Raw genomic sequence first — 27199 nt, 5'->3', positions numbered from 1 at the left:
CCGCACACGCAGGCCTCTGCCTCAGAGCCCCGGATCGCCTCACGGCGCCGTTTCCACTTGCTCATTTGCTTGTTAGTTTTCTGAGTGATCCATTTTACTTATTTTTTACTTTAAAAATTCTTGTTCAATTGCAGTTTACATTCAATATCACTTTGTATTAGTGTCAGGGGCCCAGCATAGTGGCCAGATAGTCAGATAGTCATATGTTTTACAAGGTGTCCCCCGATGTCTCCAGTGTCCCGCCCTCAAGCCCCCCCGCCCGGCCCCGTACACTGTTCTTACAGAGCCATTGACTACACCCCCTGTGCTGCACTTCACACCCCGTGACTGTTAGTGCCTGCAATCTGCACGTCTCAACCCCTTCCCCTACTAACCTCCCCTCGCCCCCGCCCCCCCCCCCCCCCCCCGCCCCACAGCCATCACTCTGTTCTCTGTAGGAAAAGGAAGCAGTGGCCATGTCAGCAAATTGCATGTCTATTGGAAACGCCCTTTCTTGAGGCCTCAGTGCTGTTCTGACTTGACTGGAACTCTCAGGAGAAGAGACGTGCCTCCTAAGCCAGGCCCCATAGAATATAAATGACCCGTCATCAGCTCAGGGACGGTCCTGTGACACTGGGCCCCAGCCACAACCAGCGAATCCTGAGCTTTGGCTGAAGCCACTGGAGAGTGAGGCTCTTTCCCTCCTGGGCTTGCGCCCGGGACAGTCTCAGCCGGAGGTGCTGGGGCCACCCGAGAAGGAAGTTTTAATGCAGAGAGAGCAGCCCAGAACCGAAGAGACAGACTCCTGGGCGTAGTATAGAAACCTGGATATTCCCCTACTATTCAGTCCAGTCAGTGAATAAATCCCTTTTTTTGATTCAGGCAGTTCGAGGCGGGTTTCTCTCACTGGGAATTGAGAAATCTGGAGTAATTCAAAATCCCGTGCTTCAAAGGGAAGACCCCAAACTAAAAAAAGCAACCCCAAGGAAGATGGTTATAGGAAAAATAGTGGATTTTAAACTTCAACTTGGAAATGAAGCAAAGACCTACAGGGTAAAGGTGCCTCCATTGCTCCCTCCACCTCTCTTCAGGCACCTGGCATTGCATCCTGATTCTCATGTTCTCATTCCTGACTTCAGCAACAGTACACGGGTCTAGGCCCACAGGAGTCCGAGGAACCCACCTGGATAATTTTCCCAATAAACCAAGGCACTGGCTGGAGTTTCATCTTTCTGATGTTCTCATTCAGCACTTCCATAAACACTTGGTAATCTGACTCCGGAAGTACGACTCCAGGGAACAAATCCGATATAATTCCCTGGGAGTCAGAATTGAGAGAGGTGGACAGGGTGAATTATCAGCTGTGTGGCTCTACACGGTCCTAAAATGAGATCTACACAAACTTTGTAAAATTCCAAACCTTGTTTCCCCTGCACCAAAACTCAGCCACAATTACATATTCTGACATCATCTGTTCCACATGATTTCCCTCCCAAATTACGTTAAAAGTCAGCAAATATTTAATGAGCCTGTGCTATGTTCCATTCGTTGTACTGGGAATGAATAAGACAGTCAGAATTTCTGTCTTAATGGCACAACCTGGTAAAGAAGAGGCGTTAAATAATTATAAAAGGAAACTAAATTTGATAAAAACTATCACCCACACCTCAGAATGAATATTATCCTATCAGTGAAACCATCTACACTAATAAAAGACAAAGATGTTAATTGACCAAACCTTTGCTATGCCCTAAGCCACACCCACCAGCCAATCAGAGTGACTATATGCAAATTAACCCAACCAAGATGGCAGCTGGCAGACACGGAGCTGGAGCAAGCAGGAGGCTTGGTTGCCCGGGCAATGGAGGAAGCCAAGCTTCCCGCCTGCTCTGAGCTGGTTGTGACCTCCGCTCATGGCAACAAAGTTTCAATTATAGAAGACAAATAAATCCCAGATACCTGCTTCCAGCCAGCCTCCACTGGGAGCTTGGGTGGCTGGGGGCTGTGGCCAGCCTGCAAACAGCCATCAGCCCCTCACCCAGACTGGGCAGGCACTCCTATATAATAAAAGGGTAATATGCAAATTGACCCTAACAGCAGAACAACTGGGAATGACTGGTCACTATGACACACACTGACCACCAGGGGGAAGATGCTCAGTGTAGGAGCTTCCCCCTATGGTCAGTGCACTCTCACAGGGGGAGCTCTGCTCAGCCACAAGCCAGGCTGACAGCTGCCAGTATAGCGGTGGTGGTGGGAGCCTCTCCCGCCTCCTCAGCAGTGCTAAGGATGTCTGACTGCAGCTTAGGCCTGCTCCCCGCTGGCAAGTGGACATCCCCCGAGGGCTCCAGGGCTGCCAGAGGGATGTCTGACTGCCAGTGTAGGCCCAATCCCCCTGAGAGCGGGCCTAAGCCAGCAGGTGGTCATCCCCTGAGGGGTCCCAGACTGCGAGAGGGCACAGGTCGGGCTGAAGGACCCCCCCGAGTGCACAAAGTTTTGTGCACCAGGCCTCTAGTCTTTATTAAAATTGGTAACTAGACAGAAATGTTGCCGTCCCCATTGTTACTAACACTTGGGGGGCTACCTGGCAAGAGGGTGCTGGCTGTCAGGGAGGGGTGCCTGAGGGGTGCTGCAGAGACACCTCCCCTCAGAAGTGGGGTCCCAGAGCCAGCCCCACACCTGGAACAGAGGGACATCCTGAGCCAAGAACTTGGCCAGGTTGACGTCCAGCAGGGCCCGGAGCAGCAGGATGCTCTCATTCTCCTCCGGGTACTTGAGCTTGAGGTTGCCAGCGGCGGTGAGCACAGACTTGACGGCGCGCATGCCATAGTCGTAGTGGTGCTGCGAGGAGAGCTGCTCCGAGCACAGGCGGTAGGTGGCCACGATCTTCTGGGCGAGGCTGGGGCGTAAAGACACATGTCTGCATGTCCCCGAGCGGACCACGCCCGCACAGCACACATCCCCACATCCCTGGCCCTGGCCCTTCAGAACGGGCCTGCCAGGACAGATGAGGAAGGCCCGTCGTTGGAAGGCCTCCTGACAGTGCTGCCATCATGAGCTAAGGAAGCCTGGTAACCCCCAAAGTTAGGGTGAGGCAGCGAGCACACACAGATGCATAGAGTGCTGTCTGAGAAACTATATGTGTACATGCTTGTATACGTTTACTAGGATGTGACTGTATGCACACATGCACACGTGCACACACATACACGCACACACATCTGGAAAAAATACATCAAACTGTGAGTAATGATAACTGCTGGCCCCTGCGGGGAGGGCTCAGGGGTCACTGAAGCGAAACTCACTTTTTTCACTTCTGTAACGCTATGACTTCTTGAATGTCCATGCTTTCCTTTTTAAATTTAAAAACCAATCCAAACGTCACTATCCTCACACACAGCACACGCATACTCACAGGCACCACCATGTCTTACTCTCCCTGGCCCGAGCCGGCCACACAGCCTGCCCCACGTCCCAGCCAGCGGCACGTGACTGAGGGAAGGGTGCCACTCCCCACGGGTCCAGGAAAGCCTGCTCAGAGCCTGCGCTCCTGTGTGGTGCTGGCGTGTGAGAAACCGGGCTCCTGCCCTTGGGAGGAACTGCCCTGATCCAGGCACACTCCTCCGTGATTGTCAGGTCGTGCTACTCCTCTCTGCCTCTGCAGACAGGCCTCCCCAGCACACCTTGTTTCCAGAGAGTGAAGAGTAAACACTCCTTGCTAAGCCCCACTGGCGAGGGGTCAGGGTTCCCCAACTAATGGGCTATGCGCACCCCCTTGCAGGGAGCCCCTCATGAGACTGATTACTCTGACAGCAAAGGCCCTGCTGCTTACAGCACCAGCACAGGGTGGGCAGGAGGCAGGTGGCCCAATGAACGTTTGCCAATGGAGGGATAAATAAATTGAATGGGCAAATCAATGTAATCCAGCTCGTTTACGGAAAAACTAAATTGAGCCTCATGAGATGAGGCAGCCGCTTGGCCTAGGAGGGGGGCAGGTGCCGTTCGCAGGTCTGCAGCCCTGGGGTGGGGATGAGAGCAGCCAGGCACGGGCACGCTGAGGCCTTTGCAGACCTCTGCATCAGCAAAACATCGACTGGTTGTGGCCAGGACAATGTAAACGGACAAATGTAAAATCCGAAACAGGCCAATGAAAGCCATTCACAGTGATGTTAGTGACCCTGGGTGCATGTGATAAAGACACGCAGCTCTGTGTGTGTGTGTCTCTGTGTGTGTCTCTGTGTGTATGTATGTATCTGTATGTGTGTGTCTGTGTGTGCATGCGTGTGTGTGTGTGTGTCTTGGAAAACTGGGCAGCACTGAAATGAGAGATACTTGGTTGAAATAAAAGTTGTATTGATAACAATGTTAATTCTAAATTATGTTAAAATCTCCCCTTCAATCTTGGAATAACTTCATGTTTTTCAGTCTTGCCTTAAGCCATTTAGGAGTGTGTGTGTGTGTGTGTGTATGGGTGTGTATATGTATATGTGTCTGTGTCTGTGTCTGTGTATGTGTGTGTATGTATGTCTCTCTCTCTGTGCCTGTGTTTATGTGTGTTTGTTTATGTGTGTCTGTGTATGTGTGCATGCATGTGTCTTTGTATGTTTATATGTGTGTGCATGTGTGCGCGTGTGTCTCTGTGAATGTGCATGTGTGTGTCTCTGTGTGTCTGTATGTGCGTGCGTGCGTGTGTGTGTGTGTGGGTGAGAGACGCAGGTGCTGTGAGGGGTTGGGAGCAGGTGAGTGATGTTTCTTTAGCAGAAGCCCAGATGCCATTAGAAAAAGGAGGCCTTTTCCTGGGAATCTGGGTCATTCCCAGCCCGGGGTCAGGTCAGGACCAAGGTGGGCCGAGGTGCCTGCACATCGACCTGAACAGAAGCCTGTTGTCATTCCTCCCTCCCCGGAGGCAGCCCACCTGCATCTGCCCCACACAGTCCTCGTGCAGGGCCTGCCGAGCCCGCTGGAACGCCAGTGCGGCTTACCTTCTGGAGTCCAGAAACCCCATGGAGTAGAGTGAGATCTCTCCAATGAGGGCGTAGTCCGGCACCATCATGGCCACTGTCCGGAACAAGGCCTGGAAAAGGAACAGCTATTCAGGAGCCGAGTGCACACAGTGGTGTGCTGGGGAGGCCTGTCTGCAGAGGCAGAGAGGAGTAGCACGACCTGACAATCACGGAGGAGTGCGCCGGAGGACAAGTCAATGCCGAGGGGCCGCCTCCGCCCGTCGCCCCACTACCCGCCCCGGCCTGACCAGGGCATGCTGCCACACTGGGCCCCTCAGTCATTCAGAGGCCCGGGTGCCGGTCCAGTCAGGCTCAGTCATTGTGGAGCTTCCCGCAGGGCTCTCTTAGAGCGCAGGCTGGTATGTGAGGAGCCTCCTGAGGCAGAGCAGTCGAGCAAGTCCCTGTTCTGTCACCTTCCAGCTGTGCACAGGTTATGCATCCCTGCTGGACCTCGGTTCCTTCGTCTCCAAATGGGCTGACACCTGTGCCCTCTTCATGGCTGTCATGAGAACAGCTGGTGCAGGTGAGTGAGGTGCATACTTAGGAAAGTGTGCAGCATCTAGTGAGTCCTCATACACATCAGCTGCTGCTCTTATTCCCTTAGATCTCAGAGGGGAAGTGACTCGCCAAAGCCATGCGTTCGAGGTGGAGCCGGACTGGAAAGAGCCTGGTGCTGTCTAGTCCAGCGGTTCTCAACCTTCCTGGTGCCGCGGCCCTTTCATACAGTTCCTCATGTTGTGGTGACCCCCAACCATAAGATTATTTTTGTTGCTACTTCATAACTGTAATTTTGCTACTGTTATGAGTCATAATGTAAATATCTGATATGCAGGATGTATTTTCATTGTTCGCGACCCACAGGTTGAGAACCGCTATGCTAGACCCTCGGTTCACAGAAGTTTCTTGTGCAGAGTGAATGTGGTTGTTGGCTGGAGAGGTGCAGTGGGGAGTTACAGCAACTGGGTGGTGGAAAGAAGAGAGGTGGCCTGAGGGTGGGAACGTTGTCCTGCACACCAAAAGGGGGCGGTTCTGATCCCCGTCGGGACACATACCCAGGCTGCAGGTTCGATCCTGCCGGGGTGTGTCCAAGAGGCAGCCGATAGATGTCTCTCTCGCATCAATATTTCCCTCTCTCTCTCCCTTCCTCTCTCTAAAAAAAAAAAAAGTCAATAAGATTTTTTAAAAATAATAAGAAATGTGAGCCCAACTTCTACTAGTACTGTAGGTCTCACTGCCCTGTGTTGACTAGTGAGGAGGGAGTGGAGGAGCCATGGTTGAGGACCCCTGGCTCTCCCCATTCCCGGATGGGGCGAGTGGTGGGTCAGAACAGGTGACAACAGCGCGTTTCTAGCAAGTGGATCATCATGGACGGCAGGCCCTTGAATAATGTCCATTCTTCCAGCATCACTTCATTCCGGCATTGATGAGCTGCCGTGGAACGTCACTCTGTCTGTCAATGAGCCTTGCTAACATGGGTTTCACCGTGAGCTGCTTTGCTTAAAGTCGCAGAACCTACCGATGACAGGAAGTGGGCACTTGCAGCCCTACAGCCGTGAGCGTGGCTCTGGCCGGTTCCTCGAGTGTCTTCTACCCAAGAGGCTGGAGCATAACTTGGAATAAAGCCAGTCGGGCCGCAGACCGGCCTCCCGCTGGCTGCGCTTCCCATGCGGTTGGGGTGCCAGGTGCTCTTCCCGCAGGAGGGTTTTGGGTTTTCCTTCCATGGAGAAGCCATCACGTGAGGCCGGCTTGGCTTTCTCTTCTCCTTGAGGCCTCTCCTTCCCCCCTGGCTGCAGGTCATGGGTATCGCCACAGCTTAGCTCAGGCCAGCCTGGCAGTCGGCACTGGGCACAAACAGGCTCTGTAGCCCCCTCTCCGCGGGCTGGGACAGCCTGTGTGGGCATGGGCACTGCTTAGGTGCCCATTCCCCAGTTTGGTAGTAAGGGGAGATCCACGTGGTTGGCCAAGGCTCGCCAGCGTCCTCTGTATCCAACTCTGATGCTTTTTACAAGAGCTATAATTTGCTTGGCTTACAGTGATGTCTTTTTTTACATTGCACTTTAGCATCTAAAAGCCAGATTTCATGTAAAACTCCAAATTCCTGGCTTTCCCTGGCAGAGGAGAGGGTCTGGCGTGTCTGCAGGCTGGGCTCGGTGCTGCCTCTCATGGGGCATCGCCAGCTGGGCCTCTCATTTGTGTGACCTGTCTGACCACTGACAATAGTGGGAACAGCACCCTTGTTCCCATGCACACGGTTTTCTGTATACATTGGCCACCCACTTCCTGCGGCCCTCCCCCACCGTCCATGAGAGGGAGAGGTTTGTTCTAGAGCCAGGAACCCTCACCTCCACCCACACACCCCTGTTACTGACTGAGGCTGAAGCACGTTGCCCGGTTCCATTATCCGGCTTCTCTGGAGACCCTGGTGCTTGCAGAGCTCCTGCACCGCTGAGCGTGCCCAGCCCCCTCCACGCGGACGCTCACCTTAAGGTTGTCGGGCAGCTCTGCCCTGCCCGCGTACCCGGGGTTCATGGTGATGAAGACCGCGCAGGTTGGGTTGAGGGAGAGCTCCGTGCCTTCGAAGATGAACATCTTCAGCTTCCGCATAATGGCTTGCTGAATGCTGAGGATCTGCTGTGCCACCACCGACAGCACCTCCACCTGCAGGGAGAGGGGCTGGCTGACGGAGCCCTGCTCAGACCCGCCCACCCCACCCCCAGAGGGCCCCTCACTCAGCAAAGAAAGGCCAACCACCTGTGAACCAGACCTTCAAAATGAGAAGCATGATTGGGGTTTTGTTAAAGAAAAAGTGTGTGTGTGTGTGTGTGTGTGTGTGTGTGTGTGGTTTCCATCGCATTTCATCTCCCCCCCAATACCTAGCATAATGCTTAAGGCATAGTATGTACTTGGGCAGCGTTTGTTGGTTCAAATGGAATGTTTGTATGTCCTGAACTCAATCCCCTAAGGCCGTGGTCAGCAAACTGCGGCTTGCGAGCCACATGCGGCTCTTTGGCCCCTTGAGTGTGACTCTCCTAAGCCTTAGGAGTGCCCTAATTAAGTTAATAACAATGTACCTACCTATACAGTTTAAGTTTGAAAAATGTGGCTCTCAAAAGAAATTTCAATTGTTGTACTGTTGATATTTGGCTCTGTTGACTAATGAGTTTGCCGACCACTGCCCTAAGGGAGCAGGAACGGGAGATAGAAACATCAATGATGAGAATCATCAACTGCCTCCTGCACGCCCCCTACTGGAGATGGAGTCTGAAACCTGGGCATGCACCTTGACCAGGAATCGAACCATGACCTCCTGGTTCATAGGTCGACGCTCAACTACTGAGCCACGCTGGTCAGGCTACCCCCTCTTCTGTAATGCCTCTTTTGTGCCACTACTGTCATATCTATTATATTGAATTTGTTTCATTTAATTTTTATTTCCCTGTGTTATATTTGAAGAGTCTAGAGAGAAAAACCATTTCTTATTTTTGTATCATGAACACATGCAGAATATCTGATATAGTAGCTGCTCAATACATTGTTGAATGAGCTAGTGACACACGAATACGAGGTGCATATGTGTATAAAACAGGCATTTTATGTCCTTCAGGTCACTGAGTACCGACTCTGGGCAGGAGGCTGTAGAGGAGACGTCAGACCTGTCCTTGAGGAGCTGAGGGACTGAAGAGAGGCCTGGCATGCACAGCCTCTCTGTGGCCAGGAGCAGGGTTACCTCAATTCTATTGAACTCGTCAAAGCAGGCCCACGCTCCGGCCTGGGCCAGCCCTTTGAAGAACTTCCCCATGGCTTTATAATCCAGGCCGTCCGAGCAGTTGAAGACCACACACTAGAGAGGAAGGCGTGGGCACCATTCAGGATGGTCCCTGCGCTGGGAACAGGGGTGGGCTCCTGCTTCCTGCTCCACAGGAGCAGCTGGGCCCACTCTGCCTGTTACACTCCCCATCTTCCCCTTCACGGCCGCTTCCCTGGACAGGGGCCCAGAGAGGAGCGGGAGGGGAGGGGCGGGACAGCATTTCCTGCCTGCTTGGCCAAAGCCTTGGCCAGGTCTTTGGTGGTCTCTGTCTTGCCTGTCCCAGCCGGACCTTCTGGGGCTCCCCCAAGATTCAGCTTCAGAGCCCCCATCAATGTCCTGAGAGGAAGAAGATAAGACCTCAGTGCTTGACTCCTAAGACACAGGGGAGAAACTGCCTCTGGCTTACTTCGTTTTTTATTTTTTTTATTTTTTATTTTATTGATTTTTTACAGAGAGGAAGGGAGAGGGATAGAGAGTTAGAAACATTGATGAGAGAGAAACATCGATCAGCTGCCTCCTGCACACCCCCTACTGGGGATGTGGCCGCAACCAAGGTATATGCCCTTGACCAGAATCGAACCTGGGACCTTTCAGTCCATAGGCCGACGCTCTATCCACTGAGCCAAACCGGCTAGGGCTGGCTTACTTCGTTTTGACTCATGCGAATAGCTTAAGCTCCCCCCGGTTATGCGACCACCATGGTGAAGAATTCTGTGGCAGCCCTGCAGCCTGCAGCCTGGCGTGGTGCCTGGGGCAGGGGTGGCGCCAGGAGCATTTGCTTGAGGGGAAGATTGAATGGGTAAATGAGTACACACAGATGTAAATGCATCAACTAAAAAAGCCGCAAACTCTGCATCCCAAAGACCAGCAAAGCTAGTGGGATGTGAAAATAAACGCGCTTCTCCCCCTAGATTATGAACATTGAGTTCAGGATCTGATTTGACTCAGTTCCAAATCCTCAGACACTAACACAGGCCCGGCACGCGGTGCAGGGACGAGATGCACATTTGGAATAGCAGATGTGCTCACTGTGGTTCCTCAGCCCCTGCATGGCCGCTATGATGCCGGTTAACACACTATCTGTAACAACCTAGTGCCTCCCACCGTTAAGTGGGGTTCCTGGAGGTCACGCCCGGGGCAGCAAGGCTAGGAAATGGCTGTGGAGCCTGAGTGGAATGAGCAAAGAGCATAGCAAACAAGCGACTGAGGCCTTTGAAAGGAGAAAGTACCCTAGTATTATCTTCATAAATTAAAAAAATCCACAGTAAAGGATATACAAAACCAAAATTAATCCAAACATCATGGACTCGACAAGTCCACAATGTCCAGACTTCTAATGTTATGATCCAAGGGAAGGGGCAAAGCACTTTCTGTGCTGAACTAAGAATGGCCGCTCTGCCTCGCCCGCCACCCGCTCAGAGCCTCTGGCCTGGGCCTCCGCCTGGCCCTGGGCTCCCTCTGGCCCTGGCTCCCTCTGGCCCTGGCTTTCTCTGGCCCTGGCTTCCTCTGGCCCTGGCTTTCTCTGGCCCTGGTTTTCTCTGGCCCTGGGCTCCCTCTGGCCCTGGCTTTCTCTGGCCCTGGGCTCCATCTGGCCCTGAGCTCCCCCTGGCCTGGGCCTGGGCTCCCCCTGGCCCTGAGCTCCCTCCGGCCTGGGATCACCTGGTACCACCTTGATTCTGCCACTGGGGAGCCCCGCTACTTAAGGACTGATCTGTTTTCAAGGGAGGCACCAGCCTCTGCTTGTGGCCTGACCACGTTAACCTGCATTAGGGCTCCTACTGGGTTCTTACTTCTGGCCTCGGCCTCATGTCCATGCCCCGCTCTGAGACCTGGTGTCTAAGGGCAAAATTCAAAACGCTGAGAAGCTGAAATGTGGAGGCAAAGGTAACAAACTGAAGATGCCCCAGCCCTTCCCCAGGTTTCCCTCCAGAGCTCTGCACTGGCCTGTAGCAGCGGTCGGTGAGGGGCGTGATCACCAGCCGGGGGCTGTTCCCCAGGTACTCGTAGCCGTACAGGGCCTCGGTGGTGATCATCTGCACCTGCACGTCCATCGCCCGCCAGTAGTAGCGCAGCTGGGAGATCCACTGGAAGTCATGCAGGTCGCACACTTTGTCCTCAGATAACTTGGCCACCACGTCCCGAGCTGTTGGGACATGGAAGCACACACGTGGAGAGCTATCCGTCTGCGTCCTCCCCTCTGCACCCGCACCGCAGCGGGAGCGACGACGGTGTCCAGGCCACCCTCCCTCTTCAGACAATTTTAGGCGTGGCTGCCTTTCCTGCCCACCCCCACCTGGAGGCAGCCATGCCTTCCAGACGCTGCACTTGGCTTCTCCCAAGGGGCCCAGAGAGACTCGGTGGCGGTGCTGTTTGCCATCTGTCGGACCCCAAAACCACCCTGCCCCAGGCCAGATTCTGGCTCTGCCATTCACTGGCTATGTGACTGGGCAAATTACTCAACCTCTTTCCCCTTCAGCGCTGTAATCTGTAAAATGTGGATAACATAGTACTTATCTGATAGGGTTGTAATGAGGATTAAATGAAGATATCTATATAAACAAAAGCTTAAGCAACCGTTCAACCGTTTGACCATTCGACAGGTAGCTATGACATGCACTGATCACCAGGGGGCAGATGCTCCTACTGGTAGGTTAGGTTGCTGGCTGTGGGTTAGCTTGCTGCTAAGGCCCTGTTGGCCCCAATCTGGTTCACCCACACTCAGGACCCAGAGAAGAGGGAGGAGGGAGCCTGATTCCTCGTGGAATCAGCGTGGGTTAGCTTGCTGTGATATTAAAATATTTCTTCTAATTAATTTCCTTTCAATGTGCATGAATCCACACACTGGGCCACTAGTATGTATATAAACACACATACACATACATATTCGTGTACTAAATATGTGCATATTTATATATATTCACATCTATACAGATATAGGTAGACAGATGGAAAGAACAAAAAGGGAAAAAGAGAAATGAGCTGCTCCTGGCTTAGGAAAGCACTGTGTAAGCATTAGCTATTGTTCTCATTCCCGAACTTGTGGGGCTGACTCAGAGGACTGTGCAACATGTAGTTACCCCGAATGGTGTCTTATCCCCCACCTGAGCCTGTTGGCCCTGCTCCAGGGGTGGGCAAACTTTTTGACTTGAGGGCCACAATGGGTTCTTAAACTGGACTGGAGGGCCGGAACAAAAGCGTGGATGGAGTGTTTGTGTGAACTAATATAAATTCAAAGTAAACATCATTACATAAAAGGGTACGGTGTGTTTTTTTTTTTTAGTTTTATTCATTTCAAACGGCGGGATCTGGCCCGCAGGCAGTAGTTTGCCCACGGCTGGCCTAGAGGAACCCAAGAAGCTTGGCCTGACAGTAGGGGAGGGGCCCATGAGGCCACGGTTAGAAGCCTTCCTTACATCTGGGGCCTGAGAAACCAGCTGGGAGGGACATCTCTAGGTGTTCTCCTTTTTCTCAGAGGATGGGAGACTCCTTTAATGTTTTCACAGTGATGGGAGCCCTGAAATTGAAGAGTGGGCAAGAGGTCTGTGGGAATCAGTCATTGCTTTTAGGTAATTCACAGGGCAAGAGCCATTGAGATCTGGGATGAGTACAGCAGCTCGAGGTTAGATTTCAGAAACACAGCTTTGCAAAGAGAAGCCCGCAGTCTCCAGCCTCACACAGGAGAAGCCTCTCTATTGCAGTAACCCCACCTGCACAGGAGGCCTGGAGGGAGGCCACTGCGCCAGCGCCCTCCTCCCAGGAGCTGGATTCCTAGCGAACCATGGCCAAGGACGGAGCTGAGGATGCCACGTGTGTGTGTGTGTGTGTGTGTGTGTGCTTGCGCACATGTGCATGCATGTACGTGTGTGTGTATGACCCCAACCATCCTGGGTCCAGGGTGCCCTGCCCAGCAACCACATGGGCATGCATTACACCTACCAGCTGGATACGTGGCCAGAGGAAGTGGCATCTCCCTCCCTCTCCCAGGCTTCATGCTGGTCTATGCACATGACTTCAGGCGGAATGAGGGCAGCCTCAAGCAGACAAGGGTGCCGTGAAATGCGAATTGCCAGCAGGAAGCTGGGTGTGGGAGTAAGAGGGACCCTGCTCCCAGGAGCCAGCCTAGTCCAGTGTGTCCTTGGTGACGACGACGACTGAGGGTGTGGGTGGCTTATTTACATACAGACCCCAGTCTCCTCTACTCTTTAAGGAAGAGTGGACGGCTCATGCCCCACCCCTCGCTCCTGCATCACTGCCCATTCCCACGCTCCTGGGTTTGGGATCAGACAGACATCAGTTCAAATGACAAAAGAGCCCCCCTCCCTGGGGCCTCGCTGTGAGCTCTGAGGCTCAGAGCTCTCCGAGCCGGTGCTGAGCCTGTGACTTGCCTGGGAAAGTGAGCAAATGGGGGTCCAGCATGGAGCTTGGCCCCTGGGGAGCATTCAACAACGTTCGCTCTGGTCCGTGCAGGACTGGCTCCAGGGGCGACTCAGAGACGCTGTGCCCGTGGCTCAGTGAGAGGCCCGCCCAGAAGCGCAGGCGCCTCTCCTCCCCAGCTGACCCTCGGAGCCTCTCCCCCAAAGGAGGCCCAAGCCCCACCCAGGAGGGAAGGCCGGCGGGCCGCTCCCACCACAGGATGCAGCTGTGGCCGGGCGGGCGCTCACCGTGGACGTCGATGACTGTGAGGGCCCCGAGGGTGAGGCGAGCCCCGCTGCTCAGCTTCCCTCGCACCAGCTGGACGATCTGTGCGATCTGGTCATTGCACTTCTTCAGGAAGTCCTGGCAGGGACACGGGAGGGGACAGCGTCGTGCTGGGTTCTCCCTGGTGGCCTAGGGCAGCGTCACCTGCCACACCCATGGCCCAGGCCAGGCTCCTGGGTGTCACCCCTCAGCCCCTCCCCTCAACTCCAGTCAGTGACCTCGAGCGGGTTCTACACGTGAGTGGCCAGGTACCGTGAGATCCGAGTTCACTGATATTGTGGAGAGGAAACCACGGCGCCTGGAGCGGGGGGACTTGGCTGAGACGGGCATGAGGAGATGGGGATCGCACAAGTGTGTGCGTTTGCCAAAACTCAGGACTGGACACGAAACAGGGTGAGCTCTACTGTGCATCAGTTACACAGTAAGTCCGAGTTACCAAGAAAACCCTGGGACATTTTGAGATGAAAGGAGACATGGGCGATGTGAAAACTAAGTGCCTATAGGCACGTGCCTGGATGGACCGTGGGCCAGACAGAGAGTCACGAGTGCAGGCTGCAGGGAGGGCCCACTGTCTGCCCAGTGCCGGCGGCCATTCGGCCCTGTGCGTGGTCGTGGAAGATGTGTGTGGTGCATCTGGATGAAGGGCATCTGGGTTATTTGTGTTATTTTTCAACATTATATGTACATCTGACACTACTTTCAAATAAAGACTGAAAAACCAAGAACGAAGTTTTAAAAAGGAAAAGGATTGGCTGGTGGACATTCTGCCAGGTTGACCCTGGAGGCGGAGGCTGGTTGACACCGGGATCCGGGCCCAGGACTGTCTGGGAGGGACGGAGCCGCTGCGCTTGGCCCGCTCCGGGGAGCCCACCCCACACCCTCGGCTCACAGGCCCCACAGAGCCTGGCTCTGTGGTCTCCCAGGGTGGATGTCACACTGATGGTTTTATTTAGGAAACAGGCTCCTTTATGTCATTCACACCCCAGGGGAGCCCCCCCATAGGCTCACACAGCTGCCTTACCGGCAGAGTCCTTTCCTCCAGGGCCACAGACACCTCCTGGGTCCAGAAGATGGAGGAGACGCAGATGACCACCTGGCCTGGCCACTGCAGGACCCACTGGTCACGGGAGACCTGGGGATCAGCGGGCACGTCATAGATCCATCCACCCTGCGGTTTAGCCCCTCTAACAACACCCCCATCTCGCTCTGAACACCACCCGAACCGCCCCTCCCTCACGCCACAAGGCTTGGCACCTCTGGCATCACTGAGTTGTCTTCCTCCCAGAATTTTATGAAAAAGAAAAAAATCAGCCATGATCTCAGCGACTCTTAGCTTTTTGTTTCCTGCTCCTTTCGGGGACGCTCCGGGCTGTAGCCGGGTGGTGCCCAGGACTCACAGCTGCTCTCAGTGGCTGCTAACACTGCGGGCCGCCCCCCGTTTTCTCAGTCACGCTGCCCCCACTCCTTTTTAACTGTAAATCAGGCCAACACTGGCGGAGGCCGAACCTGCTTTTGTAAATGAAGGTGAACTGCACCACAGCCGTGCACACTATTCACATGTCACCCCAAAGGCAAAGACAAAACGTGTGGTGGCCCTCGGAGCTGGCAATATTCATGAGATGGGCCTTTACAGAAAGCCTGCTGGCGCTTGCTATGGAGGCACTTGCATGGAATAACTCCATACAGGCAACAGGTTTTCTTTAATTTAAAAAAATATTTAATTGATCTCAGAGAGGAAGGGATTAATGATGAGAGAGAATCACTGGCTGCCTCCTGCAGGCCTCATACTGGGGATGGAGCCACAACCCAGGCATGTGCCTTGACAGGGAATCGAACCATGACCCCCTGGTTCATAGGTCAATGCTCAACCCGTGAGCCATCTGGCAGGGCTTTCTTTAATTTTTATTTAGAATACTAGAGGCCCGGTGCACAAAAATTTGTGCACTGGGGGGGGGGGGGGTCCCTCAGCCCGGCCTGTGCCCTCTCACAGTCTGGGACCCCTCAGGAGATAACGACCTGCTGGCTTAGGCCTGCTCCCAGGTGGCAGAGGGCAGGCCCAATCCCTAGGTGCAGCCCCTGGTCGGGCTCAGAGCAGGGCCGATTGGGGGGTTGGGGCACCGCCCCCTGTCACACTCAAGGCAGGGTCGATGGGGAGGTTATGGCTCTACCCCGTCACACACAGAGCAGGGCCCGTGGGGGGGCATGGTTGTTGGGGCGCCACACCCTGTCACACACAGAGCAGGGCCGATCAGGGGGTTGGGGTGCTGCACCGTCACACACAGAGCCGCAGGGCGATCAGGGGTTGAGGAGCTCCCCCCTATCAGGCACAGAGCAGGGCTGATCAGGGGGTTGTGCCTTCCCCTGTCATGAACAGAGCAGGGAGGATAGGGATGTTGTGGCCCCACCCCCTGTCACACACAGAGCCGCAAGGCAATCAGGGGGTTTGGGCGCTGCCCCCTGTCATGCTGATCCCGGTGCAGGGAGGCCTCTTGGCTCCGCTGATCCCAGTGCTGGGAGGCATATTACCCTTTTACTATATAGGATAGAGGCCTGGTGCATGGGTGGGGGCCAGCTGGTTTGCCCTGAAGGGTGTCCTGGATCAGGGTCGGGGTCCCCACTGGGGTTCCTGGCCAGCCTGGATGAGGGGATGATGGCTGTTTGCAGTTGGTCACACACCCTTCAGGGTGGGGGTCCCCACTGGGGTGCCTGGCCAGTCGGGATGAGGGGCTGAGGGCTGTTTTCAGGCTGGCGGGTGACTGAAGCTCCCAACTGCTCCTTTTTTTCTTTTTCTTTTTTTATTCTGGGCCAGCATTAGCTCTGGCTCCAGCTCTGAGGCCTCTGCTGCTGAAAACAGGTATCTGGTTTGTTTGGGTTCTATAATCAAAACACTGTATCAACTCCAGCTCTGAGATCCCGGCTGGCTGAAAGCAGGTTTCTGGGGTTTTGTTTAGCTTCTATATTTGTGAACAATATTTCAAACTGCAAGCTCAGAGGCCGGCAGTGGCTGGCGGGGAACGTTGGAGTCCTCCATCACTGAAGCAAGCAAGCCTCATGTTAGCTTCAAGCTGCCTAGCTGCCGGCTGCCATCTTGGCTTGCAGTTAATTTGCATATTGCCCTGATTATCCATTGGGAAGGGTAGCAGATGTACGGCTAATTTCCATGTTTCTCTTTTATTAGATAGGATGTTACCGGCCAGGGAACCTGGCCCTGAGCGGGTCTGCCTAGGACTGGCCTGCAGTGTATGGGTTCTTGGCTCTGTGCAGGAAACATGTCACAACACGAGTCAGGTAACTAAGAGGGAATGTTGATTCAGGCCAGGACAGTGAAGCAGGAGGGCTTAACACAGCAGCAGCAACAGGAGAGCCGGGGAAATCGGAGAAAAGGGGGCTGAGACAGGGTCAGGGGTGGGCCTAGGATGAGCTACTGCTGCCCACTGCTCCCCTGGCTGAAGTTTCCTAGGGATGTGGCCGATGGGGGAAGGACAGGGGGGAGGGAATGGCACAGGCTGCTCCCCAGAGGGAGGGCCCAAGCTGGGTCTTCTGTCTTGAGGCTTTTCTCTCTCTAGTGGGAGGGCCCTGAGGGAGGTCTCAGGGAGGTTTCAGCAGAATATTCATCAGCTTTCCGGGTGGCCCTCCAGGGCGTGGGCCCCTCCAGTATGTGGGCCCCTCCAGTATGTGGGTCCCTCCAGTATGTGGGTCCCTCCAGTATGTGGGCCCCTCCAGTATGTGGGTCCCTCCAGTATGTGGGCCCCTCCAGTATGTGGGTCCCTCCAGGGCCCTGATCTCCACTGATTGGTCAGGGCCAGGGCAGGGGGTGGTCAGTCATTGCAGCTGGTCCTGGTGTTGCTCACCTGATTTTGCTGCATTCCTGGACCTGGCTGTCATCTCTAGGGAGGGGACCTGTATCTGCTGTCATTGCTCTGCAGTTTGTTCAGCTGCCTGCCTCAGTTTCCCTGCTCCACTTCCTGGCTCACAGGCCTGTCTGAGTGCAGCCTAAGATGAAGGACTGGCCTTTCATCACCAGCAAATGCCATTGAGAGGACCAGCAGGCCAGCCCCTTACCTCAGTGGGAAGATGGTAATTGAATGTTCTTTTGTTTGTTTGTGAGGAAATGGCTAAAGAGTTAACTGGCTGAAAAGGTTCTTTTCCTTTAGGCCTCTTGCTCCTTGAGTCCCCTCAGGCTTTGGGGCTCAATGAGCTGGGCCTTCAGGGGCTATGTCCTTGAATGACAAGCCTGGGGGATGCTGAATGGGAAGGGGCTCTTGCCATCAATCAATTTATTTCCCAGAAAGGACTGGCTTGCAGAGGCCTCTCGGTGTCCTCTGCTTCTAACTGCAAACCTTTTACCAGCTGGACTCACAGGAGAAGTGGGGGGGGGGGAGGTGCACTGGGAAAGGAGAGAGAGATGGGGAGACAGGTGCACAGGGAAAGGGGGGGCAGGTGCATGGGGAAAGGAGAGGGGGCAGGTGCACAGGGAAAGGGGGGCAGGTGCACGGGGAAAGGAGAGGGGGGCAGGTGCACAGGGGAGGAGAGAGAGGTAGAGGGGGGGCAGGACTGAGTGAGCTCCAATGGAGATGGAGGAGTGGTCAGAAGGACCCGTTCAGGGTAAGTGGAGATGGGAAGAGACTTGAACACAATACCATGTACAGATGATATTCTGGAATTCTGCACCGTCAACAAATAGATCACCATTAACCACTGTCACCCCGATCAATTCCATAAACAGAAACCTTCTCCCCAGTGTCCTTGCTGCTGTACCAACACGCTGGCCTGTCCCCATCGCCCTTTACCTCGGCATACGCCTCAATCCCCAGTCGGATGACTTCCCGCATGCTGGCCAGCATCATCTGCTCCACCTGCTGCAGCCACTTCTCCACCATGCCCTGGGTGAGACGGGCAGAGGTCAGCCCCGGGCGGAGGCCCAGCAGAGCCAGCGCCCCCCGAACAGGGCTGGAGGGAGGCCAGGGTGTGCTTTGCTCCCCTGGGGGTTCAGAACCAGCCACCCCAACATGCGCCTCATGGTGTGTGGCTTATTTTTTTAAATATATTTTATTGATTTTTTTACAGAGAGGAAGGGAGAGGGATAGAGAGCTAGAAACATCGATGAGAGAGAAACATTGGTCAGCTGCCTCCTGCACATCTCCTACTTGGGATATGCCCGCAACCCAGGTACGTGCCCTCGGCCGGAATCAATCCTGGGACCTTTCAGTCCACAGCCTGACGCTCTATCCACTGAGCCAAACCGGTCAGGGCTGGTGTGTGACTTATTTTGAGCTAAAGGCAAGATCCTGCAAGTTCAGGAGAAACTTCTGCCCCTACCTTAATTATCTGGAAGAATTTAAATCAGGAGCCTGGCCCGGATGAGGACTGCCAGCAATGGCTTCTTCCCTTGCTCTGCGGCTTGGCAAGCTGCCCGTCACCGACCTCCTGCAGGCCGAGGCACCCACCTCATCCCTAGCGCAGAACCTCCAGTGGGCCTGTCCCCACACTGTCTCTGAGCCTCTCACATACGTGGGCTCTCTGACTCTCACATGTGGGCTTAGATTTGATTATTTTCTCCTCTTAATCTAGCTTATGTTTATTTGATTACAGACCAGCTGACATAACCTTGAGGGTAGAGGAAACCTTCCCCCCACACTCCCCTTTGAGCCAATATTCTTTAACTATTTGTTTTATGTTATTTCCTGTGTTCTTGGAAGTGTGTGTCTTGTAAAAGGTGCAATAAGGGGTTTTAACATGCATTTCTCTCATATTATTTTCTGAAACAGATAACGTCTCAGGAGGAAATGGCATTTCTATTTCAGTTAATAAAGTACACTGATTTCTAATGAACAGTTTTAGTTGTTTCCTTATTCCTGTGGTTCCCAAACTTGCTGTGCCCTGGGACGATCTGGAGACGAAAACCCCAAACCCAAACCAGGCACAGAGGCCTGCCTCCTGCCCCAGCGGGCTCCAGGGTGGGACCTGGGGTGGAACTTGGGCATCTGGTTTCCTTCAAAGCCCCACAGGTAACTAACATGCAGCCAGTCACCGGGTCCCACAATTCCCGCCCGTGGCTGCTGGCTGCGGCTGCTAAGCTGGCTGGGGTTTGAGTGGCAGAAGCAGCCGCGACGGCAAGGGTAGGCGAGGGTGCCCCAGGCCATGCGCGCGCTGTCCGTGCGGCAGGAGCGGAAGCGGGTCACACTTACTCCGCGAACAGGACACGTGCATAAGCTCAGCGTTAAGTGGCATTGACTCCACGCTTCACTGAGCTTTAAAGACACCTGCCCAGCCAGCTGTCTAACCGAGTTACTTTGAACCGGACTCTGCCCATGGAAATCCGAACGCACCCGCCTGGGTCTGACTCCTGCGCCTGCCTCCACATCACCTCTGGGTAAAGCCCTCCCACAGCTCAGTGTGCACACGAGGCATGTGCTCCCCAGCGCGGAGACGGCAGACGGGGCTCTGGAAGGGGGCTCCCGTCCCCAGTCATCAAGCTGTGGAGCCCCCGTATCCCCCCAGGGACCGAGCCAGGCCCGCAGGCCGAAGCAATGTCTCTGCCTCTGCTCTGCTGGCTGCGGGGAGAGCGAGCACAGGAGGGGCTTGCCTTGGCGTGAGCCGGGTAGATGATCTGCTTAAAGGGGACGGTCTCCTTCTCCGAGCTGATCATGCCCACGATCTCCAAGTCGTCGGTGAACTCCAGCCTGGCGATGCCCTCGAAGCACTTCTTCAGGTGCGGCTGCACGCGGAGCGGGTCCTTGGTCTCCGACAGGATCTCCAGCAGCTCGTCATTCGACAGGAAGAAGAACCTGTTTCAGAGCAAGGAGCAGGCAGCTGAGTCCCTTCCCAGACTCCCTTCCCACGGGCTCTGCTCCCCACAGGGAGGGGCCCGCAGACTGCTGTGCGGGTCTTCTCTGAGGACACTCCCGCACCAGGTCCAGCTGTGGCAGGGAGGACGGGGAGGAGCTGCTAGACTCTGGGAGCAAGAGAAACCAGGAGGCGAGGCCGAGGCGGGATATCTGCGTTCAGCAGGGCGGGGCTGGGGTGGGGCTTCCTTGACTCTCCGCCTTGGCCGCATTCACAGTCACCTCTGGCCTTGTTCTGAAATTCTAATGCTGAGGCTCTACTGCAAAGATCCATATAGAACTGACCTGGGTTGGGTCTGAGAATCTACATGTTTTAAAACCCCAGGGAGGGCCGGTAGAAGAGGCTGCAGAGGGGAGATAGATAAGCGGAGACAGAATGAGACTGGGCTTTGGTGGTGAACACACAATACAATGCACAGATGATGGTTATAGAATTGTACACCTGAAGCCTGTGTCATGTTACTAACCACTGTCTCCCCGATGCATTTAATTACAAAGTAAAAACAAACCCCCGGTGACTCCTGTGCAGTCAGTGCTGAGCGCCCCTCGGGAGGAGACAGGTGCTGTCCTTTCCTCGTCTCCAGGCGTGACAGGCGTAGAAGGGAAGCACATGTTAATAATGCACTTACTTCATGCAGCGCCTTTATCTTGTTTGAAATGACAAATAATAACCCCTGTCCAGTGTGCTCAGTGGTTAGAGCATCGGCCTGCCCACTGAAGAGACTCAGGTTCGATTTTTGGTCAAGGGCATGTACCTGGGTTGTGGTTTGTTCCCTGAGCCCCTGGGAGGCAGCCTTGGTCTTCTCGCTCTCTCTCTCTCTCTCTCTCTCTCTCTCTCTTTCTCCCACCCTCTCTACCTTCCTTCCACTCTCTCTGAAAAGCAATGGAAAAAAATATACTCATGTGAGGATTAAAAATAGAATTTTTAAAATGTACAAATAATACAATCGCTTCATTCTCTTGCTTAGGCCTAAAGGCAGCCACCACAAACCTTCAGAAAATGTTCAAGGAACAAACTCTACAGTGACCACTAGGCTGAAAGGTGCATAATTAAGGGACCATATGATTAGCGTCTTCGCTGTATAGGATGGATTACAAAAATGGCCACAATATTTGCACCTAACCTCATGCTGAGTGCTTACATTTATTCCATAAAAAGGCATACAGAAATACTGAGATGTGTGTGCGTTTCACTTAGAAAGAAAATGAGGCTCAGAGAAGGTAAATATCTCATCCAGACAACCTGGAATTGAATGCTAGCTTTTCCACTTACCAGTACTATGTTTTTTCACAAGTTACTGTTTCCTTATTTTTAAGGTGGAGATAAAAATAATAGTTCCAAGTTAATACACACAAAGCACTCAGAGCACGTCCTGAACATGGTAAGCGCTGTGCTTGCATTCTATGAGGAGCAGCAGTCATGGGTGTAGGACCAGAAGCCCAAGTCTTAGAGATGTCCTCTGCCCAAGTTCTGTGCTTTCCAACAGAGGTGCCTTATCTGTGTTACCCAATATAAAGGCTTTAGACACCGGTGGCTACTTATATTTTAAAATGAATACGAATAACCCAGCTGCTGTGGCTCAGTGGAAGAGCATCAGCCTGCAGACTAAAGGGTCCAGGGTTTGACTCCGGTCAAGGGCACATCCCCGGGCTGCAGGCTCGATCCCCAGTAGGGTCATGCAGGAAGCAGCTGATCCATGATTCTCTCTCATCACTGATGTTTCTGTCTCTCTCTCCCTCTCTCTTCCTTTCTGAAATCAATACAAATACATATTTTAAAAAGAATACTAAATAAATTAAAATTTTCCTTCTCAGTTACACTAGCCACATTTAAAGTGCTGGATAGCCACATGTGGCTCACAGTTACTGCACTGGGCAGCACATGTATAGGTAGAGCATCTCTGTCAGTGAGTCAAGTTCCACGGGACAATACCGCCTTAAGTAGACGCTCAGGACATTTCTGAATCCTAAACAACCCACTTTTTGGGGTGGAAAGCAGAGAACTAACTTTGTCTCCATGTAGGGGACACTAAGGGGTGCGTTCCTTAAAGGCAAGTTAGGATCAAACTTGTATCCTAATTAGAATCAAGTGCCACGGAGCGACCACGCATGTCAGCGAGACGTGACAGATGGTCGGGGTGAGGACCCTCCTTCCTGGGACCCGCCTGGCCTTTATGCGGAAGAACATTGGTTCTTGTGAAAAAAGAGTCAAATATTTATAAACATACTCACCAGAAACTAGACATTCGCTAGCCAAACACTTAGCTGGCAGCGCTCGAGCACGTGGTCTGGGAGCTGGCTGCTTTACATGCGTTGTCGCAATGGAAATGCACAGCAGGTGCAGGAGGCAGGGCCTTGTCCCACCTCTCCTACTGGGAGAACCGCGGCTGGGATGGACTCAGAGCGGAAGAGCTGGGACTCACACTAAGGGCTGTTCAACTCCCAGGTCCGGGCCCTTAAGCACGATGATGATACCCCCCTGGGTGGGTACTGACCATGTTGGCTGGCCAAAGTGTGGAGTTGGCCCCCTGGCGCCCATTCAACCTCCCTCTGAGTAACAGTCATGAGCACCCTCAGCCCTGAGCGCTGTCTCAGGGAATGGGGAACCTGGAAAGAACATGGACCAGACAGGAGCCAACTCGCAGCGTGAAAACGTTCATTCCCCTACGTACGGGTCAGGAAGGCCACTCCAAACCCAAGGGCAGTAACGAGTACCTGGGGAAAAACAGCCTCTTCTTCTCCAAGTAATCGTTCAGCCCCCTCTGGATGTCCTCCAGCAGAGTGTTGGCTTCTTGGAGCTTCTCAGCCATGCGGGGCTGGTCGGCCGCCATCAGGACCCTGGGATCCTTCACCTGGTTCCGCCAGAGGACAGGACTCACCAGGGGCTCCCAGACCCGAGAGCCGTCATTACATGAGGGTGTGACCAGCGCCTCAACTGACGATGCCCTACCCAGCAAAGTGTCTCCCAGCCCCAAAGGGAGAGCGCTCATATAGCAGTGCCCTGCTCCTCTGGCTGGGGTTGACTGGGACGGGGTTGGGCAACTGAAACCAACCAAGCCAATGCTATTTTCACTGCTGGGCTTTGGAATTCGGATGAGGACACCCTCACTCATGTGGCTGGCCCCTGAAGCTGCGTGCAGATCAGCTTCCATGCTGTGACCGGGGACGGAGCACGCCGGCCTGCAGGAGGGAGGAAGCCAGCATGGAGAGGGCACTCCAGGGTTTCCTGCGGACCGCTGGGCCCAGAGCTTCCGTTATACACTGCCCGCCCGCGGGTTCTTTTTGTTTGCGCTACCTTGAGGGTTTCTATTACTTGCAACCCAAACTCTCAGCTAATATGAAGTCAGAGGAAGCAGGATATCATGCAAAGTGGCTCTGATGGCCGAGTGATATAAATTACCACTTAACTCATCCTACAAACAGCAGGGCAGGTAAGTTCCCTTGAGACAAATTCTTTATAAATGCACCCCAATTTGAGCACACTTGACTTCCAAAAGGAAAAAAATTCATCTCCCTGATACTGTCCACCCAGTGCACTCACACCTCGAGGCTTGTTCCCAATGTCATCCCCTGGAGGCCTCTCTGACGTGCCCAGGGCAGTAAGTCACTTTTCTGCCTTCTAAAATCTTCGTGTGTAACTTCCATTATAGCTCTTATGTACCTAAGTCTGTCTCCTCACAAAACAGGGAATGCTATGAAGGCAGATATCATATTCTTGTCATCTTCAAGTGTTTTTCTGACTCCTAGTACAATGTCTGGGTCCGAGTAGGTACTGAATAAACATTTGTTAAATATCCGCATAACTGAATATGGACAATCATTTGAATTCTGAAAGGATTCTCAATCTGTAAAAGCTTCACTGGCAATAAACAGTCTTCCCCTCACGGAATGACAGCTAAGTTACACAACTGCTAGAGCTCACCTCTGGGGAGGGGGGATATCATGGCCTCCATTTTCTATATTACATATACCCACGTTTAAACTTTTAAAAACAACTTTTGAAATTGGAAGAAATATACAATATCAAATTTGCAAAACTCTAGGTTACTGACAAGTTTTAAGGGGCCTGGTGACAACGCACAATGAGGAGCATCTGTGTGGCAGCCCACTCCCGCCCTGAGAGGTGCCGGGAGCGGGGAGCTTACGGCTTGGGACATGAGGGATTTCCAGTAACCGTCCACGATGGCGAACTTCCTGCCCTCTTCTGGCATCTGGGCTGTGATGTCCTCAGAGCTGAAGATCGGTTCCAGGTACAGCCAGGTGGCTTGGCATTTCAACCAAGCATCCAAAATGTCCTGCACACGGACTAGCTTTTCCTCCCACTTCTGCGAATTTAGCATTTTATATCTGAGTCATTAACTTGCCACCCATATCACACAACTGCTTATTCACTCATTCCCTTGTTTAGCAAACACTGTTGAGTGCCCCTATGTTCTGGTCACCGTTCTAGGCAATGTGAATACAGCAATGAGTGAAACAAGGGAGTCCTTGCCCTCATGGAGCTTGCATTCTGGTGGAATAATGGTAACACCAATAATAATGATCATATATTACTACTGTATATAACTAGAGGCCTGGGATTCCCTCAACCTGGCCTGTGCACTCTCGCAGTCTGGGTGTCCTCAGGGGATGTCCAACTGATGGGAAGCGGGCCTAAGCTGTCTGTCAGACATCCTTGGTGCTACGCTCGCCAGGCGTGAGCCCAGCTTCTGGCTGAGTGGTGCTCCCCCTGTGGGAGCACTCTGACCACCAGGGGGCAGCTCCTGGGTTGAGTGTCTGCCCCCTGGTGGTCAATGGACATCATAGCGACTGGTTGTTCTGCAGTTTGGCCGATTTGAATACTAACCTTTTATTATATAGGGTTATCCTATATAATAAAAGAGAAACATGCAAATTAGCCATCCCTCCACTAGGCTCAAGCCACGCCCAAGCCACACCCACCAGCCAATGAGGAGTGAATATGCAAATTAACCCGAGAAAGATGGCAGATAATTTGCATACACAGAGCAGAGTGGGAGAGCCAGCAGCTTGGGGGGACATGGCTCCCTGGGTCAGAGAAAACCCAGAGTGTGGCGAGCACCAGGAATTCTGGGAATAGTAGTTTTGGTGGCAGCCCCAGGACCGGAAGCAGAAGCCCAGAGCGCAGGGAGCACCAGGAATGCTGGGAATCATAGTTCTGGTGGCAGATGGATCTCCTAGACCAGGGGTGGGCAAACTTTTTGACTCGAGGGCCACAATGGGTTCTTAAACTGGACCGGAGGGCCGGAACAAAAGCATGGATGGAGTGTTTGTGTGAACTAATATAAATTCAAAGTAAACATCATTACATAAAAGGGTACGGTCTTTTTTTTTTTTAGTTTTACTCATTTCAAACTGGCCGGATCTGGCCTGCGGGCCGTAGTTTGCCCACGGCTGTCCTAGACACTAGAGCAGTGATGGCGAACCTATGACACGCGTGTCAGAGGTGACACGCGAACTCATTTTTTGGTTGATTTTTCTTTGTTAAATGGCATTTAAATATATAAAATAAATATCAAAAATATAAGTCTTTGTTTTGCTATGGTTGCAAATATCAAAAAATTTCTATATGTGACACGGCACCAGAATTAAGTTAGGGTTTTTCAAAATGCTGACACGCTGAGCTCAAAAGGTTCACCATCACTGCCCTAGAGCAAAGTGATCCTGGAGCAAGTTACTGTTGTGGTTGGGATGGAGGGAAAGCAAAGGTGAGAGACATAAGTAAAATCAGAGTGTCTAGGAAAAATTAAAGGGAAGATATCCTAAAACTTCCAGGAAATCTCCACCAATGAAGCAAAGAAAAAGAAATGCCTCTATTATTCTGTGAACAACAAACCAAACTGGGTTGGGGTCTCAGACAATTTGTTCATATGATTGCAAAGACAGACGGAAACTCCCGGATTGGAGAGGGCTCCCCGGAGGGCTCCCAGATTGGAACAGGTGCAGGTCGGGCTGAGGGACCCCCTCCCCCACATCCCCCCCACCCCGTGCATGAATCTTCGTGCACCAGGCCCCTAGTTATTACTATAACCAGGGATGGGCTGAGTGCTTCATGCGTGTGAAAACTAACTTAATCAGGTAGTTTTATGATGGAAGCGTTACCACACCTCACACTTTACAAATGCAGAAATGGAGACACAGTGTAAGAGCCTTGCCCAAGGTTCATAAGCAGGGAGCCAGATTTTGAAACCAGGGAGTCTGGCTTCAGGAGCTTTGCCCTTAGCCTATGCCGTAGGACACAATGAGCCATGCCTACCCTCCGGCAGGTTACATTCGAGAGTACACTAGCTCGGCTGACACTCACATACTTTCCAATGCATTTTTACTTGGCACATTCAAACCATCTCACGTTTCCTTCTGGCAGACGTGCACAGGCTCAGCACGCAACATGCTTACTTGGATGGTTCGTGCTTTTAGTCATGTGTTGCTTTTTTCCGAGCAGAAGACAATCAATTTGTTAGATGAACTTAGAAACCTTCTCCCTCCCTCCCTCCCTCCCTCCCTCCCTCCCTCCCTCCTCCGAGAAACCAAGAGCCGCCCCCTTCCACCTCACCCGGCATTCGGTCTCTATTGGCCTGATGAAGGGGGAGCCGCACATGGTCTGGGTCTTTATCACGTGGTCATCGAGGAGTAGCTGAATGTCATCCACGGCGCACAGGATGCTCATGTCCTACAGACACACACCTGCCCGGTCAGAGCCACGCACGGGCCGGCACACAGGCACGGAGCCCAGAGCTCCCCCCGGGGAGGCAGGAACCCGTGTCTTACGGGGATGGAATTTCTATTTTCTTCCTTGAAAATGTTCTTAAAGACACAGACTTTCCATCTCCGTGGCAGAAATCACATCG

The 27199-nt window shown here is 53.2% G+C and overlaps 1 protein-coding gene across 2 annotated transcripts in view; it reads right to left on the bottom strand.

The window, feature by feature from the left end:
• Nucleotides 1-27199, bottom strand: part of DNAH3 (dynein axonemal heavy chain 3) — a gene marked incomplete at both ends in the record, with an annotated part of 183227 nt that overhangs the window by 80326 nt on the left and 75702 nt on the right. For both annotated transcript variants that reach the window (XM_081089382.1, XM_081089383.1), the window contains 14 exons: nucleotides 1163-1297; nucleotides 2659-2878; nucleotides 4962-5053; nucleotides 7464-7640; nucleotides 8710-8823; nucleotides 9018-9126; nucleotides 10735-10933; nucleotides 13452-13566; nucleotides 14510-14620; nucleotides 18279-18371; nucleotides 20075-20276; nucleotides 23049-23185; nucleotides 24479-24658; nucleotides 26905-27021. In XM_081089382.1, coding sequence (XP_080945508.1) covers nucleotides 1163-1297; nucleotides 2659-2878; nucleotides 4962-5053; nucleotides 7464-7640; nucleotides 8710-8823; nucleotides 9018-9126; nucleotides 10735-10933; nucleotides 13452-13566; nucleotides 14510-14620; nucleotides 18279-18371; nucleotides 20075-20276; nucleotides 23049-23185; nucleotides 24479-24658; nucleotides 26905-27021 — 2001 coding nt within the window. The remainder of the gene's footprint in view (nucleotides 1-1162; nucleotides 1298-2658; nucleotides 2879-4961; nucleotides 5054-7463; nucleotides 7641-8709; nucleotides 8824-9017; nucleotides 9127-10734; nucleotides 10934-13451; nucleotides 13567-14509; nucleotides 14621-18278; nucleotides 18372-20074; nucleotides 20277-23048; nucleotides 23186-24478; nucleotides 24659-26904; nucleotides 27022-27199) is intronic.

The sequence above is a fragment of the Myotis nattereri genome (assembly GCF_964212035.1).
Source record: "Myotis nattereri genome assembly, chromosome: 4".
Classification (NCBI taxonomy): domain Eukaryota; kingdom Metazoa; phylum Chordata; class Mammalia; order Chiroptera; family Vespertilionidae; genus Myotis; species Myotis nattereri.
Note: the sequence above shows the minus strand (reverse complement) of the source record. Positions and strands in the feature narration are given on the sequence as shown.